The 15,773-nt window shown below is 41.5% G+C and overlaps 1 protein-coding gene across 1 annotated transcript in view; it reads right to left on the minus strand.

Moving 5' to 3' along the window:
• Positions 1 to 272: 272 nt before the first annotated feature.
• Positions 273 to 15,773, minus strand: part of LOC309799377 (zinc finger protein 226-like) — a 56,085-nt gene continuing 40,584 nt past the window's right edge. Inside the window, exon 6 of the mRNA XM_082612432.1 lies at positions 273 to 372. Within this exon, the coding sequence (XP_082468558.1) occupies positions 365 to 372 (8 nt within the window). The 3' untranslated portion in view covers positions 273 to 364. The remainder of the gene's footprint in view (positions 373 to 15,773) is intronic.

Consider the following 15,773-nt stretch of genomic DNA (forward strand, 5'->3'; position numbering starts at 1 on the left):
TCCCACTCTCTCTCTGAATTTCCCGAGGTCTGAGATGAGGGTGCTGGCTGGAGGCAATGATCACGTGCAGGCTGAATCTTCTCCAGATTCTGATTCTCTTCCTGGGCATATCGTCCTCAAGCACAGTTTCCATGTCCCTGGCCACACTGATCTCTCTCCTTCAGTCCTTCCCTCACTCCCTGTCCTGCCTCCCAGTGCAGAGAATACTTTTTTACATTTGAGACGACATTTATTTTTTGTTCTCAGAATTCTCACCTGTTCTACTGTGGCCTCTGTTTTGAACATTCCAAATCTGAGAATTTTCTTTTTTTCTCCCTCATTTCTGCTGAGTCTTTACCTTCCTAATGCAGTGAACTCACAGTGCCTAGCTGACTGGATGAAGAAAAAAATCCAGGGAGCAAAGAGAAATAATAAAAGAATATATCAGTTAATTTTTCATAGTGTTATCCAACTACATATTTTTAAAATTTTGGAATAATATTAGGAATCTTCTCTTTATAAAAAACTGAATTGTTGGGCTTCCCTGGTTGAGCAGTGGTTAAGAGTATCCCTGTGAATTCAGGGGCCATGGGTTCGAGCCCTGGTCTGGGAAGATCCCACGTGCCATGGAGTAACTAAGCCCGCACACCACAACTACTGAGCCTGCGCTCTAGAGCCCGTGTGCCACATCTACCGAGCCCACGTGCCACGACTACGGAAGCCTGAGTGCCTAGAGCCCATGCTCCGCAACAAGAGAAGCCACTGCAATGAGAAGCCCGTGCACCACAGCCAAGAGGAGCCCCCGCTCACTGCAACTATAGAACGCCCGCTAGCAGCAACAAAGACCCAATGCAGCCCAAAATAAATTAATTAATTTTAAAAAATTGAATTAGTTTCAAGGGGACAATGTATAAAAGTACAATAAAAGCCCCCCTTCATAACCCCCCAACCCCACTCTCAAGATGGAATAGATATGCTGTGATACAATTTATAGTCGTAGTACTACTACTCCTCCCACCACATCCGAAATCCTCTGTGCCAGGTGCAGCAGCTTCCTGTCACAATGCTAGGACCCGCCACAAGACAGATGATAATCCCTTTGGACATTTCAAGGAGCGGCACCAGGGGAACAGTACCGGGGAAATGCCACTGACAGCTCAGAATATCCATGGCATTTCTAGAGCCTCGGCACTGCTCTCGCTCTGGGAATGAAGGTCCAAAAAGCACATCGGAGAATGTTCATAGTTGTAAACAAGCTCCACCTTTGAAACACAATCTACATAGAACCACATATACAAGCCTGCACGATGGATGAAGCCAAGGTCTCCTCCATGATTTCCCTTCTGACAACCTTATTGTCTCCTCAACCATAAAACGTGAACTTGAAACTCAGGACCTTGCCTTGTTGCCAGAAACATCCAAGCTTGGATCAGTCTTTCTAAGACCAGATACTTGCTCTCTGAACTATTAGAGACTTGTCACATACACACAGGTAGAACAGGATTATTTCTATCTACCTGGGGACCTGGAGTCTTTCACTTTGCTCCTGTTAAAACTCTCAGAGCACCAAAACTTTACCTACAAAGGGTTCAAGCTATGACACTCCCAATTTTCACAAACCTCCTCATCTCTTGTGAGTCACATGCAGCCAATTCCAGGAATTGGAAACATGGTTGTGAGGATGAAACTGACTTTGTGGCTGCCCTTGGATATGGTCTTCCAGACTTACCAAAAGGCCATTAAGAGGAAGGTTTACCCCACCTCAGGGAAACCCGAGGCAGTACTTGCAGTCAAGGGCTGGCCATGGCTTCTGAGCTACATCCAAAAAGAATTTCATACTGTACCTGGATCTGCTGAAGCCATTTCTGACTGTCCGAGAGCCAGCATGTACCGCTCCTCAACTGCCTCCATTGTGGATCATCAGTAGGGCTGTCAGATTTAGTAAATAAAAATACAGGATACCCAGTTAAACTTGAACTTCACATGAATAATAAGTCATCACTTTTAGTATAGGTAGATCCTATGTACTATTTGGGGCATACTTACCTTAAAAATGTACTCGTTGTTTTTCTGACATTCATATTTAACTGAAGAGCCTATATTTTATCTGTCAACCCTACTCAGCAGAAATGATGGAGGCTTATAGAGATCCAAGAGATGCCTCAGAGCATCCTCAGCTTTTATTTCTATGTCCTGGACAGTGAGCCCGAGCTTCCCACTCCCATTAATTGGCTATAATGGAGTATAGTCTCCATTTTAGAGGTTTTGCTACCTGTCGTTGTTATTATCTTCCTCTCACAGCAGTGAGAGGCCCGCATATTGCAAAACAAACAAACAAACAAACAAACAAAAAGGAATAAGCTTGAATAATTCCTCCAAATCTCAGTGGTTTAAAACAACAAAGGTTCATTTCCCGCTCGTTGTACATGCCCATCATGGGCTGCCTAGGAGTTCTGCTCTTCGTTTTCCTTATTCCTGCCCCCAGCTTGACAAAGCCACCTCTCTCAGTCATCTTTGTAGAGAGAAAGAATTCTGGAGCCTCACACTGGCAGTGTGAGTTCTCGCCCAAAAGTAACACACATCACTTCCACCCAAAATTGTTGACCACAATCTTATTTTTAGGGAAACCACTGCCCAAAACTGCCTGCCCTGACCAGGCCCGACAGTAACCACTTTCACGAGCTATCTTAAAACAGGAGGTCCTGGTAAGGAACGCGGAACTAACCAACTACCACCAACCGGAAGAATTAGGGAAAGGTCAAAAGGAGAGAGGAGACTCCTGTCCATATGTCCTACCAACCTCCCAGAATCCTTCTCTCTGGAACCTATCTTAGCTGAGCAATGTGTGCACCACCAGAAAGGATCCTGAGTCAGAATGACTGGCCGGAGACAACCCAGAAACTAACCCCATCACCATAAAACCTGAGACTGCGAGCCACATGGCAGAGCAGTTCTCCTGGGTTCCCTTCCCCTCCTGCTCTGCACCCGGACACCCCTTCCCAATAAAGTCTGTTGCTTTGTCAGCACGTGTGTCTCCTCAGAAAATTCTTTTCTGAGTGGTAGACAAGAGCCCACTCTTGGGCCCTGGAAGAGGTCCCTCTTCCTGCAACATTATCATGTGTCTCTCCATTTTCTAAACTCCTTAGGCAAAAGTAATTGTGAACAATACTACTGAATAGTACAGAAACCATACAGAAAAATTCTAATCCCTCCCTGTTAAATAGGAGACTTGACAAAACCACCAAGCTATGCATTCACAAAACTGGGTCTAGAACTCACATCTCTTAGGTCATGATTCAGAACCTTTTCCCACTATGCTATATGTTAGGATTTTTACACCAAGACAATGTAGTTGGGTTAATAATGCCTTTCATTTTTTGTTTTTGTTTTTTTTTTTCATAAATGGATTCAGGAGGGAGGCTTTGGAAGCCCCTAAAACACTTGCCTTAAACTGAAAAGCAACTGGAAAATAATCCCACTGCCTTTTGAAATGTTTGACCTAGTAAAGATTAGATGTCTGGGAGGCTTTTAGGTTCTGAATATAAGGAATAAAAAGGAAACAATCTTCCTAAGACTTTAGGAAACAGGCGGAAAAACTCTTGACTCCCACTTTGCTATTTTGATTAGCTCGTTGACACTTCAGTTCTTTGACTAATAGCAGTGGCAACAGCTGGAGTTTAGCCAAGATATAAGTATATATAATAGGGTGGCGGCCCCTGCAGAACCACATACCACTGTAAATGCTTTAGCTCAATCCTACTTGCTCATAGGTCTGTGCAAAGTAACAAATGGTTCTGAAACATTTATTCCAAATAGCTTTCTTAGTATTACTTTAAAGATAACTTAGCTGCCAAATACTTGCTCCCTGGTGAAAAAGAATGCATATATGGGAGGAGGATTTATGTATCAAGATATGCTGCTTATTTCCCTCCTGCTGATACAATGCACATCTAATGAATTAGAGATAATCTTCCTCTCTTCCCCAAATTGTAGATAAATGAGTATGTCGTTTCTCCCTCCCTTCAATTCATCCTGGTCATAGTTATTTTCTTTAAGAATATTATTCCCCTGCTTAAATCTTAAATGGCTTCCCAATGCGAGAAGAAGAAAACCGAAAAGAGTCAACCGAACGTTCAAAGCCCCGTAGGGTTGAAGACCCTGCCGAGTTTTCCAGACTAAGCGTAACACTCACCTTCCCGCCTCCACTCAACTAGGCCAGACTTCCCTCCCTCCATCAGAGGACAGGCGCTTGCTCAACTCATTTCTTTCAAGAGTATAATTTTTCAAAGTACAAATTGTTTTTAAGTTCAATTAAAATCCCACTTTCTACAGGAAGCCCTTCCAGATATCCCAGTGAGAATGGACCACACATTTTCCCAGCATGTTAGTTGTACCTCTGTGATAACTCTTTTCACATCCTTCAATCGGGCAGACTCTTAATGAATGCGTCTGATTTCCCCCACAACATAGAGTAGGAGCCCTTGGAAAGTAAGAGGCCATGATTCCTTATCTCTGGATTTTCCACATCTCCTTGCACTGAGTATGATCCCTAGCAGGACCCTGTGGGCTCCTGGGCACAAAGCCTGTATCGGTGTCCCCCATTTCTTGATTACAGGAAATAGGCTTCATTCAGCCTCCATGACCTTCCCTGAGTTCCAAGGAGCAGGTTCAAACAGTTGCTAATTAGAGAAGGGAGGGGATGCGAGACAAGGGAGGAATAGTCAAAAGAAACACTAGTGCAGCCTTCTGGCAGGGTCTTGGTTCCCCCTTAAGGGATACACATAACAATATCTTTGAGCTGTTTTGCAGATACTGAAACCCCCACTAGGTGGGAGAAGTTAATGGTGTGCTACCCACAAACACGCAGACCCCAGAACCAGTTGGAACCGTAAGGTTGATGATGCTGACACCCACGTACCTCACCACCAACCAATCAGAGAAATGTCCATGAGCTGATCATGCTCTCCTCTTTGAACGATTACTATAAAACTCCTCACTACCCTCTCCAGGTCAGGGACACAGAGTTTTGAGGGCAATCGCCTGCTCTAGCCCCCTTTGCCTGGCAAAGCAATAAAGCTATTCTTTTCTACTTCACCCACAACTCTGTCTTGAGATTTAATTCAGTGTCAGGGTACGGAGGCCGGATTCGGCTTCAAGTATGAGCTCCCCTACTTGCTCTTCTATCCCGCAAAAAAAAAAAACAAAAGCTTAAATAAATTACCAAAGTACTGGATCTTCTTCCTCCCTAGGCAAAACAATGTCCTGACCAGTGGCCTCTCTTCCTTTTCCCCATACCAGCACAGGAATGCCATCTCTGCATTTATGCTTGCCTGTCACCATGTTCATGTAACTGAACAAAAGTGACAGCCCTCGGGCTTCCCTGGTGGTGCAGTGGTTGGGAGTCCGCCTGCCGATGCAGGGGACACGGGTTCGTGCCCCGGTCCGGGAGCATCTCGCATGCCGCGGAGCCGCTGGGCCCGTGAGCCATGGCCGCTGGGCCTGCACGTCCGGAGCCTGTGCTCCGCAACGGGAGAGGCCACAACAGTGAGAGGCCCACATACCGCAAAAAAAAAAAAAAAAAAAAAAGTACTATACACCATGCCCAAATGAAATGCAGTGATGATGAAACATATGAAAATCAATCATTGTAATACAGCAAATTAACAGAAGGAAAGACAAAACCACGTGATTATATCAACTGATGTAGAAAAAACATTTGACAAAAGTTTAATACCCTTTCCTGATAAAAACACAGCGAACTATTAATAGAAGGAAAGTACTTCAACATAATAAAAGCCATATATGAAAAACCAACAGCTAACATCATACTCGGCAGTGAAAGACTTAAAGCTTTTCCTCTAAGACCAGGAAGACGGAAAAGATACCCACTCTCATCACTACTATTCAACATAGTACTAAATGTCCTAGCCAGAGAAATCAGACACACAAAAAAATAAAATAAAAGGCATCCAAATTTGAAAGGAAGAAGTAAAATGATCTCTGTTTACAGATGACATATTAGGCACAAAAATTCCTAAAGATTACACACACACACACCCACACAAACAAACCTGCTGAACCCAAGAAATAATTTTAGCAAAGTTGCAGAATACAAAATTAACAAACACAATGCAGTTGCATTTTTATACATTAACAATGATCAATCTGAAAGAGAATTAAGAAAATAATCTCACTTACAGCAGCATCAAGAAGGAGAAAATGCTTAGGTATAAAATTAGCCAAGAAGGTGAAGAACTTGTACATTGAAAACTACAACACACTGCTTAAAGATATCAAGGAAGATTGTATTTGTATATAAATGGAAAGACATCCCATGCTCAAGGATTGGAATATCGTTAAAATGGCCACGCTACCCAAAGAAATCTACAAATTGAATGCAATTCCGATCAAAATCCCAGTAGCAGAAAAATATCTTATGATTCTTATGGAGCCTCAAGTAGCCATAACAATCTTGTAAAAGAACAAAGTTAGAAGCCTCACACTTCCTGATTTCAAAACACAGTACAAAGCAACAGCAATCAAAGTGGTATGGTACTTGTAGAAAAACATTTAGACCAGTTTAACAGAGTAGAGAGCCTAGAAATTAACCCTTGCTTATATGGCCAAACGATTTTTGACAAAGGTGCCAAAAATACACAATGGGGAAAACACAATCTCTTAAACAAATGATATTGGAAAACTGGATATCTACTTGCAAAAGAATAAATTAAAGAACGAAGTACAGGGGTTCCCTGTGGTGCAGTGGTTGAGAGTCCACCTGCCGATGCAGGGGACATGGGTTCGTTCCCCTGGTCCGGGACGATCCCACATGCCGCGGAGCGGCTAGGCCCGTGAGCCATGGCCGCTGAGCCTGCGCGTGCGGAGCCTGTGCTCCACAACAGGACAGGCCACAACAATGAGAGGCCCGCGTACCGCAAAAAAAAAAAAAAAAAAAAAAAAAAGAAAGAAAGGAGTACAGGACCAAAACTATAAAACTCCTAGAAGCAAGCATAGGGTAAAAATTTTAGGACATTACATTTGGCAATAATTTCTGGGATACGATACTAAAAGCACATACAACAATGCAAAAGTAGACAAATAGGACTACATCAAATTTTAAAACTTCCATGCAGGTAAGGAAACAATCAACAGAATGACAAGGCAACCTATTGGAATGGGAAAAATATTTGAAAATCTTATATCTAATGTGGGATTAATATCCAAAATATCTGAGGAACTTCCACAACTCAACAAAAAAAACCCACAAATAACTGATTTTTTAAGTGCAAAGAACTTGAATAGACAAGTCTCCAGTGAAGATATACAAATGGCCAACAAGCACATGAAAAGATGCTCAACATCACTAAACTTAAGAGAAATGCAAATCAAGGCCACAATGAGACATTATCTCACACCCATTGGGATGGCCACTGTCAAAAGAACAGAAATAACAAGTGTTGGAGAGGACACGGAGAGGTTAGAACCCTGTGCCCTCTTGCTGGGAATGAGAAATGGTGCAGCCACTATAGAAAATAGTACAGAAGTTCCTCAAAAAATTAAAAATAAAATTACCATATGATCCAGCAATCCCACTTCTGGGTTTATATGCAAAATAATTCAAAGCAGGATCTCAGAAATAAATCTGCACACTCTGCAACATTATTCACAATAGTCAGGAGGTGGAAGCAAACAAAATATTCCTTCACAGATGAATGGACATACAAACAATGAAATATTATACAGCCTTAAAAAAAAAAGAAGGGAATCCTGTCAAATGCTACAACATGGATGAATCCTGAGGACATGATGCTAAGCAAAATAAGCCAGTCACAAAAGGACAAATACTGTATGATTCCTCTCATATGAAGTATGTAGAGTACTCAAAATCATAGAAACAGAAAGTAGAAAAGTGGTTGCCAAGGAAGGGCTGGAAGAAGGAGGGTGGGGGAATTAGTGTTTAATGGGTAGCGAGTTTCAGTTCTGCAAGATGAAAAAGTTCTAGAAGTCTGTTGCACAACAATGTGAATACACTTAAAACACTAAACTGTACGCTTAAAATGACTTAGATGATAATCACTGTCATGTGTTTTGAGTACAATTTTTTAAATATATACTGACGTCTGAGTGCTAACCACAGAGAATATCATTTAATTTGTCTGGGATGCAGACTGGACACTGGGATTTTATTTTATTTTTTTTTTAATTTTTTTTTGCGGTACGCGGGCCTCTCGCTGTTGTGGCCTCTCCCGTTGCGGAGCACAGGCTCCGGAGGCGCAGGCTCAGCGGCCATGGCTCACGGGCCCAGCCGCTCCATGGCATGTGGGATCTTCCCGGACCGGGGCACGAACCCGTGTCCCCTGCATCGGCAGGCGGACTCTCAACCACTGCGCCACCAAGGAAGCCCGACACTGGGAGTTTTTAAAGGCCTCCTGTAATTCATCAGTGCCATACAGGACCATGGGCCTAGTGTCACATGTTATGATTTTTCCAAGACAGGCTAAAATCAAGATTTTTATCTTTATTTGTAATGTTTATATAAACACTGCTGGGTGTTTTTTTAATGCTGGCAACTAATTTTTTAAATTCTGTGCAAACCAAACACACCACTCTTGCTGCCTCTTGGGCTACCGATCTCCAAGTTCCTTTCTAGTTTAAAATGTCTGTGGATCAAAATTAAGTTTCCTGTGTCTCAGTAGGTGGCCTCCTTACCAGGGGACTCTCCTCTGGCTTTTGAATCTTCCTATGTGAAATACTCATCAATAAAATGGGTCACTATGCACAATGGGGTGTCCCAAGAAGTGTATCATGTATCATGGTTACAAGTCCTTGGCATGTGTGGGTTATCGTTTTGGTCAGTAAAGTCGATTGGAGGTTTCTGAACAACAATTTCAGGCAGAGAAACCTGGTTGTTTTGAGGGGGTGGGGGGATGTTTGTTTATTTGATTTCCAGTTTGAGAGAACCCTGTAGTTTAAGCTGAATAGTACATGGATTCCTAAATACATTTACCATACAAAAGTTGAATTGCTTTGATGTAAGTAGGACTGGAGAAGTGGGAAGTGAATGACTGTAATTCATCTCCTGCCTTATCAACAGGCTTTTCTGTCCTGAGCAAACTCGGCTCCACAGAGCCTCCATCCAGGTTCAAAGGGAAAGGTTCAAGGGCTGGAGGAGGGAAAGCAGTGAGCTGAACATCTTCATTCCCTGCTCCTGAGTAACCACTGCTCTTACCCACTGTACTGAGCTTCTACTTAAGCTTTTGTTAGAAAAGGGGTTCAAGTGCTTTAAAGAAAGAAGTTAAAAAAACCCTGACCTAGATGAGGGTATCTAGAATACTCATTAATTTTTCAGATAACACTAATAGAAAAGTAACTGCACAAATAGAAAATACAAGCACCAATGAACAGTGAATACATGGATGGAAAAGAAAGTGGAATTCTGAGGCTATCCAACAAACCAAATCATACGTTATTGTTTATAACACAACTTCAACCTAGAGAAAGCCTAAGTAAAAGCATGGGGATGTAAGGTCCCTTGCAGCCTGCCCACTCACCTTCCGCGTGGAGCAACACTCCAGGCTAGATTTTAGTGTCTGTGAGAGTGAAAAGCATGCTTAGCAGTGAGGTTAAGTAAAGGTCTATAACATGAATCTTGAGGAAAGAGTAAAATAACCAAGATTATTCTTTCAAGATAAAAACACTATAAAAGACTGAATCTAAAAAGACAAAGGCTGCAGAAGCAGCCAAAGAAAAAAATAGGTAAATTGGACTATATCAAAATTTAAAACTTTTATGCATCCAACTTTTGTACTATCAACAAAGTGAAAAGGCAGCTCTTGGAATGAAACAAAATATTTGCAAATTATATGTCTGACAAAGGGTTAATATCAAGAATATAAACAGAACTCCTACAACTCAACAACAAAACAAACAAACAACTCAATTTAAAAATGGGCAAAGGACTTGAATAGGAATTTCTTCCAAGAAAATATACAAATATCTAATAAGCGCATGAAGAGATGGCTTTACATCTCTAATATTAGGGAAATACAAATCAAAACCACAGTGAGACACCACTTCCCATTCGTCAGGATGGTTATTATCAAAAAAACGGAAAATAACTATTGGTGAAGATGCGGAGAAATCGGAACTCTTGTGCGCTGCTGGTGGGAATATAAAACAGTGCAACACTGTGGAAAGTAGTATGGCAGTTCCTCAAAAAATTAAAAATAGGATTACTATCTGATCCAACAATTCCACTTTTGGATATATACCCAAAAGAATTGAAAGCAAGGATGTGAAAAGATATTTGTCCACCCACATTCATAGCAGTAGTATTCACAATAGCCAAAAGGAGGAAACAACCCAATTGTGCATCAACGCATGCATGGATAAAGAAAATGTGGTATACACCTAGCGTGAAGTATTATGCAACCTTAAAAAGGAAAGAAATTCTGACACATGCTACAACATGGATGAACCTTGAAGATAGTATGTGAAGTGAAATAAGCCAGTCACAAAAGGACAAATACTGTATATTACCTCACCTATATACGATACCTAGAATAGTCAAATTCATAGAGACAGAAAGTAGAATGATAGTTGCCAGGGGCTGGGGGAAGGGAGGAAAGAGGAGTTATTGTTTAATGAGTACCGGGTTCCCATCTTACGAGATGAAAAAAGTCCTCGAAGTGGATAGTAGTGATGGTTGCACAACAGTGTGAATGCCACTGAAGTGTATACCTTTTCATAAGATGGTTAAAATGGTAAATTACATGTTATGTATATTTTACCACAATGTTTTCAAACATTTTTTAAAAACAAAGACTATAAAATCATGAAAGCATGTTAGCCCACATGCCAAGTGAGTTTCATGAGATGCCAGCCATACGGACTTAACGTATTTCTTCTTTACAATATCATCCCACTTCACTTGATAGACATGAGAACCTGTGATCCACCAGGGTGAACTCTGAGTGCACCTGCAATGGCAGGACTGGTCATAGGGACTGTGACTTAGGAAGGAAATCAATGGAAACATTAAAGAAAGCTTAGAAGGGCTGGTTGAACACAATGAGGTGAGCAGGAATACTGAAAACATTTCAGCCCAAAGGGATTTTAGTGAACCTGATGATTCTCGAACATTACTGGCAAGGCTACTTATAACAGACATCAAACTACTTATTATAACAGGGGAGATAAAAGTCAACTGGTACAGTTTGTGAGAATGAAGTCTTTAGACTACTAACAGGAAAAAAGTGTAGACAGTAGGGACTGTTTATCAGACACTAAGTGTAATACAGAGAGAAACTAAAGGATCTCATTCCAAAAACACATAAAATTGCCTCATGGATGCTGAAACAATCTTGCGGTTGGAGACAGCAATGATTTCACACATTTTACAATATTAGAAGGTCTGGCCCCCCTTCCTCTGGAAAAGTGAAGATGCTGATTTTTTTTTTCATCCTCTCTGCTTCAGATGGATCTGAGAAACTCAGACGTGTTTGGCATGACGTGTACCACCATTAAATATGCTTAAAGGAGTTACAATATCAATGGATAATGAATAACGTAAAATTAACCATGAATAAAAGACAGACCAAATTTGATACTTCCACGAATTGAGAACTAAGAGCAAATTCACAGCAAGTAAGAGAAAACTCCAACAAAGGAACCTGGAAAAAGCTCCAAAAGATTTAGTTATAACGTAAAAAAGAATTTTCAAGAAAACGTGTCAATTAAGCTTTTGGCAAGATTTAAGAGCAGAGGCAAAGCTCTCAAGTTCATGGTGGTGCTAGAGGATCCAATCCCCCTGCTGTGCCTGAGGTAGGCAGTGAAGGAAGAAGATAAAGACATGATGCTTCGTGGGAGCAGGAAGATACACAAAGAGCTGCCAATGAGCTCCATCAGCAAGTGGCCCCCCAGCCCACTGGCAGCACAATGGGAACCAGACACCTGCGCACAATGCCTGAAGCACACACCAGAAGGATGCTCTGCGTCCAGAGACATGCCAAGCTTCAGCGGCAAAGACCTCTCCAGGTGGGAAAAATGTAATTGACCTATGTGCTTTTCTTCTTTTTATTCCTCTTTTTATTGATGTCAGGTCACTGAATATTCATATCATAAAAGCTATGTTCCATTTCATAGAGATAGCCATTTCAGGGTTTGGGATTTAGACAAATGATCTACTTCACAACAACCATCCGTAAGACCCACATCACTTTACTTCTCAGTATTCAACCTTCCTAAATCCTCCCAGAGGGCTACATTTTACCAAAAGACGTCTCTCCATTCACAGGAGCAGGGCTTCATGGGGGAGCAATTGTTCACACTTTCTGTGACTCGCCAACCACGTTTCTTGTGAGCAAAGGTCACCACGGCTTAATAACACTTTCTGTGTAGAATACGGAGAGGAACACAATTGCATTTTATAATCAGATCTACGTTTGTCCTTGTGACATAGCAACAGAGGAGAATAAAACATTCACTGACTGTCAAGCCTCGAAAGATGACTTTAAATCACCCAGCTTTATGTTTCAGTGGCCTTTCTTATTGAAACATAATCAACTCATATTTGATGAAACAGACACAAGACTATGGGAAGAACAACGATTCCAAATGTGGAGAAGGTCTGGACTTCTTACTGTTTGTTATTTCAGTAATTTAAGCATTTTGAGATTCAGGTCTATGAAAGTCCTTTCTAACCCAAGTCAAGGACTTGGTCTCTCTCCAAAGTTTTTTAAAGAAAACACGGATTGAAAGTCAATGCACATCAGTCATGTGGGGGAAAGGCGGCTTTTGTAGTGAGATATGGATCTGAATCTCAGCCTTATCACTTATTAGTTACATGACCTGACATTAGTGTCGTTACCTCTCTGAGCCTCCATTTTCTGTCTGTAACATGGTGCTGATAATGCTTACTTCTGCTGCTTGCTGAGGATATTAAATGGGGTAATGAATCAACATTACCTGGCACAGAGCCAGGGACAGGGTCAATGTTTTAAAAATTGAAGGTAAAAGAGGTTAGGACATTTCTGGCTTCTATATGTGCTGAGGAGAAGGAAGAAGGTGGGGAGAGAAGGAAAGAAAAGAAGGAGTATCACAGCACAATCCACTGATACCCCTAAGATATGTCACTAGCCTAACATCCTTTCTAACAGAAACACAGAATAGAATCGAAGACCCATCTTATGCAGCCAACTCATAAAGCAGGTATAGGACTCCCACCATAACATCAGGAGTCCAACGGGTTCCACTGTAATTAACTTGGATTTGTACTCAGACCATTCAGATGTGAGGATAAAATCATTTCTTAAATAAACTAAAGGGAACTTAAAGCTATCCCACTACCCCCAGTCTCTACTGCAAGGGCTAAAGAATTTCCATATTCGTCTCCCTTTCCCACTCACTTCAGACATGCCATGTCCCACCAAGATGCAGTTATCCTACTTCCCTCTCTTCCATCTCTGTTTGGGTGAAAAAAATCATCCATTCCTGTATTGGTTCAGTCTTTTGGACCATTTCTAACCGATTTTCTTCATATCTCATCACAGAATGATAACTTTAGGCAAGGCTTGAAGAGTAAACTGCAGCCAGCTAGCAAATTCAAAACAAGCCCAAGGTCAGCAGCACACCAGTGAGACCAGGGTTCATTACTTAAACGTTAGAATCATTTCACATGAAAATGAAAAGGGGGGTTAATCAGTTAATGAATCTGGCACGGCAGCATCCAGAGCGGCAGGGGAGGACAAAACACCGAATGAGTTCAGAAACCAAGGAGACATTATAAACAAAGAGGGCCATTGCCTACATGTCCCTGCTTCTCTCCTTAAGATCTGAATGTCCTTTGAATCCTAACATTTAAGAGTGCAACCCTTTCCAGCTCTGGGAGGCTTGAATGCCTCTAGTGAAATGCCAGCGTTAATGAGAGTCTAATATACCTTTCCACCTGCAGCACCTGTGCAGACAAATTGTACCAGGCTTCAGACAAGCTGAAAAGCCTCCGTGTGCTGTAGATGGAACAGCTGGTAGAGTCAGTGTTCATTTGCTGAATGGTTCCTGTAGTCCCAGCTTGAGCTGGATAGGAAACTCTACAAAGGTAGCTAACTCGGAGCTTCCACGCAAGAAACATCTGTCAACTAAACAACTTTGTGTGAGACGCCTGCCTTCTCGGCTGTGGCAAATGCCGACAAAGACTGCCACCAGATAGACTGACAATGGTAGTCAACACGTCCTTTCTGAAGTGACACAGCAAGACTCCATCGCCACTAGCTCCAGTTTTGAAACAACATCTGGCACAGAACCAGGGTCATTTACCCAACCCCCTCCTTGGAATAAAATGAACACTTGGTTATTCACAATGCATTTGGTCCCCTTCCATTGAGAGGTATTTTAGCTACCTATTTGTTCTATCTATTGAGTTTATTCTGCATCATTGTATCTACTCCACAAAGCCTGTAAGCATTATTATCAAAAAGAAAGATGAAAAACACCTTTTCAGGAACAGAGTGGTAGAAACCTTCAAACCACCCAACTAACTTCAAAGCATTATCTAACTCCCAGAATTACCCCAGTGGGTACAAGCACATACTATGGAGAGAGTGTATTTTTCAATAAAATATTCCCTTTGTGGGCTGAAACATGCCCTATCTTCTTATGAAATTATTAGTTCGTTATTAAAATTCTTCAATTGAACTATTTCCTGAGATCTGTTCCTCTGCTGACTCATACCCACTATCACTGATCCTAATCCCACCCTGTACCAGAGATTCTCAGTAAAAGGAAACGAGAAGATTGTACATACACAAAGCCTACGTTCACACCTTCTCTCCAAAACTAATACACCAATAAAGCCAATAAACCAGTTGAAAATCAACAAAGAGAAAAAGAGATCCTTCCATGCTCCATGCCCACCTGATCTCACATTGTCCTACTTCTACTCTCAGCTTTGTCTTCCATTTCTAGATCTTTTCCTACCTTTTGGGAAAATCTGAACTTATCTTCTGAATGAGAAAACTAAATGCCTTTAGTGAATACTCACCCCTACATCTTCCTTCACTACACAAACTTCACCATGCATTTTCAAGGCAAGCACCTTATCTGAGCTCCCCCTGACTCTCCACAATGAGGGAAGGGGACTGTCCAAAATTTCCCATCAGAATGAAGTTGGATGCAAACAAAGAGCCATCCGAACTTTAAGGCTAGAATAGGTTGTTCTGAATTTCACTCTTTGAGGAAAAGCATTTCTTTAAATGATGGTCCTTTAAAATGTTAATCTATTGCCAATGTGCTTCAGCATCACTTTAGGGAAAATCAAATGACACTCTGTTTCCTATAGACACTTTACAGTCTACAAGCTGAGGTGATTAACGCTTGATATTCAGTACAACATGGTGGCCCAAAAGCTAATAAGAAGCTTATTATGAATGACTTCACAGCCTAAGACAGTAGCCTACAATTCCTTCCCATTACTGGTTCTGTCCTCCAAGTCTAATGAGTATTCCTGCACATAACTTTACACTTTGATTTTTTATCATTACCAAGCCATCAGACTTGGATTAGGAGCAAAGTCAAAGTAATAGGAAGTTATATCCCAATATTATTTTTGAGCAACTAACAGTTCTCACTTGAATGAAATGAATTTTATTTTACACCAAACTCAATGATATAGCTGTCGTCTGGAACTTCAGTGCTATACTCTACTTCCTGGAAGTTTAGCTCATTGGATTCCTGGATTTCAGCACAGAAACCCTGAGTTCCACTCTTCAGGCCTGCCACTGAGTTACTATGTAATCATG

This window comes from Mesoplodon mirus (assembly GCF_964341445.2).
Source record: "Mesoplodon mirus genome assembly, chromosome: 3".
Classification (NCBI taxonomy): Eukaryota; Metazoa; Chordata; class Mammalia; order Artiodactyla; family Ziphiidae; genus Mesoplodon; species Mesoplodon mirus.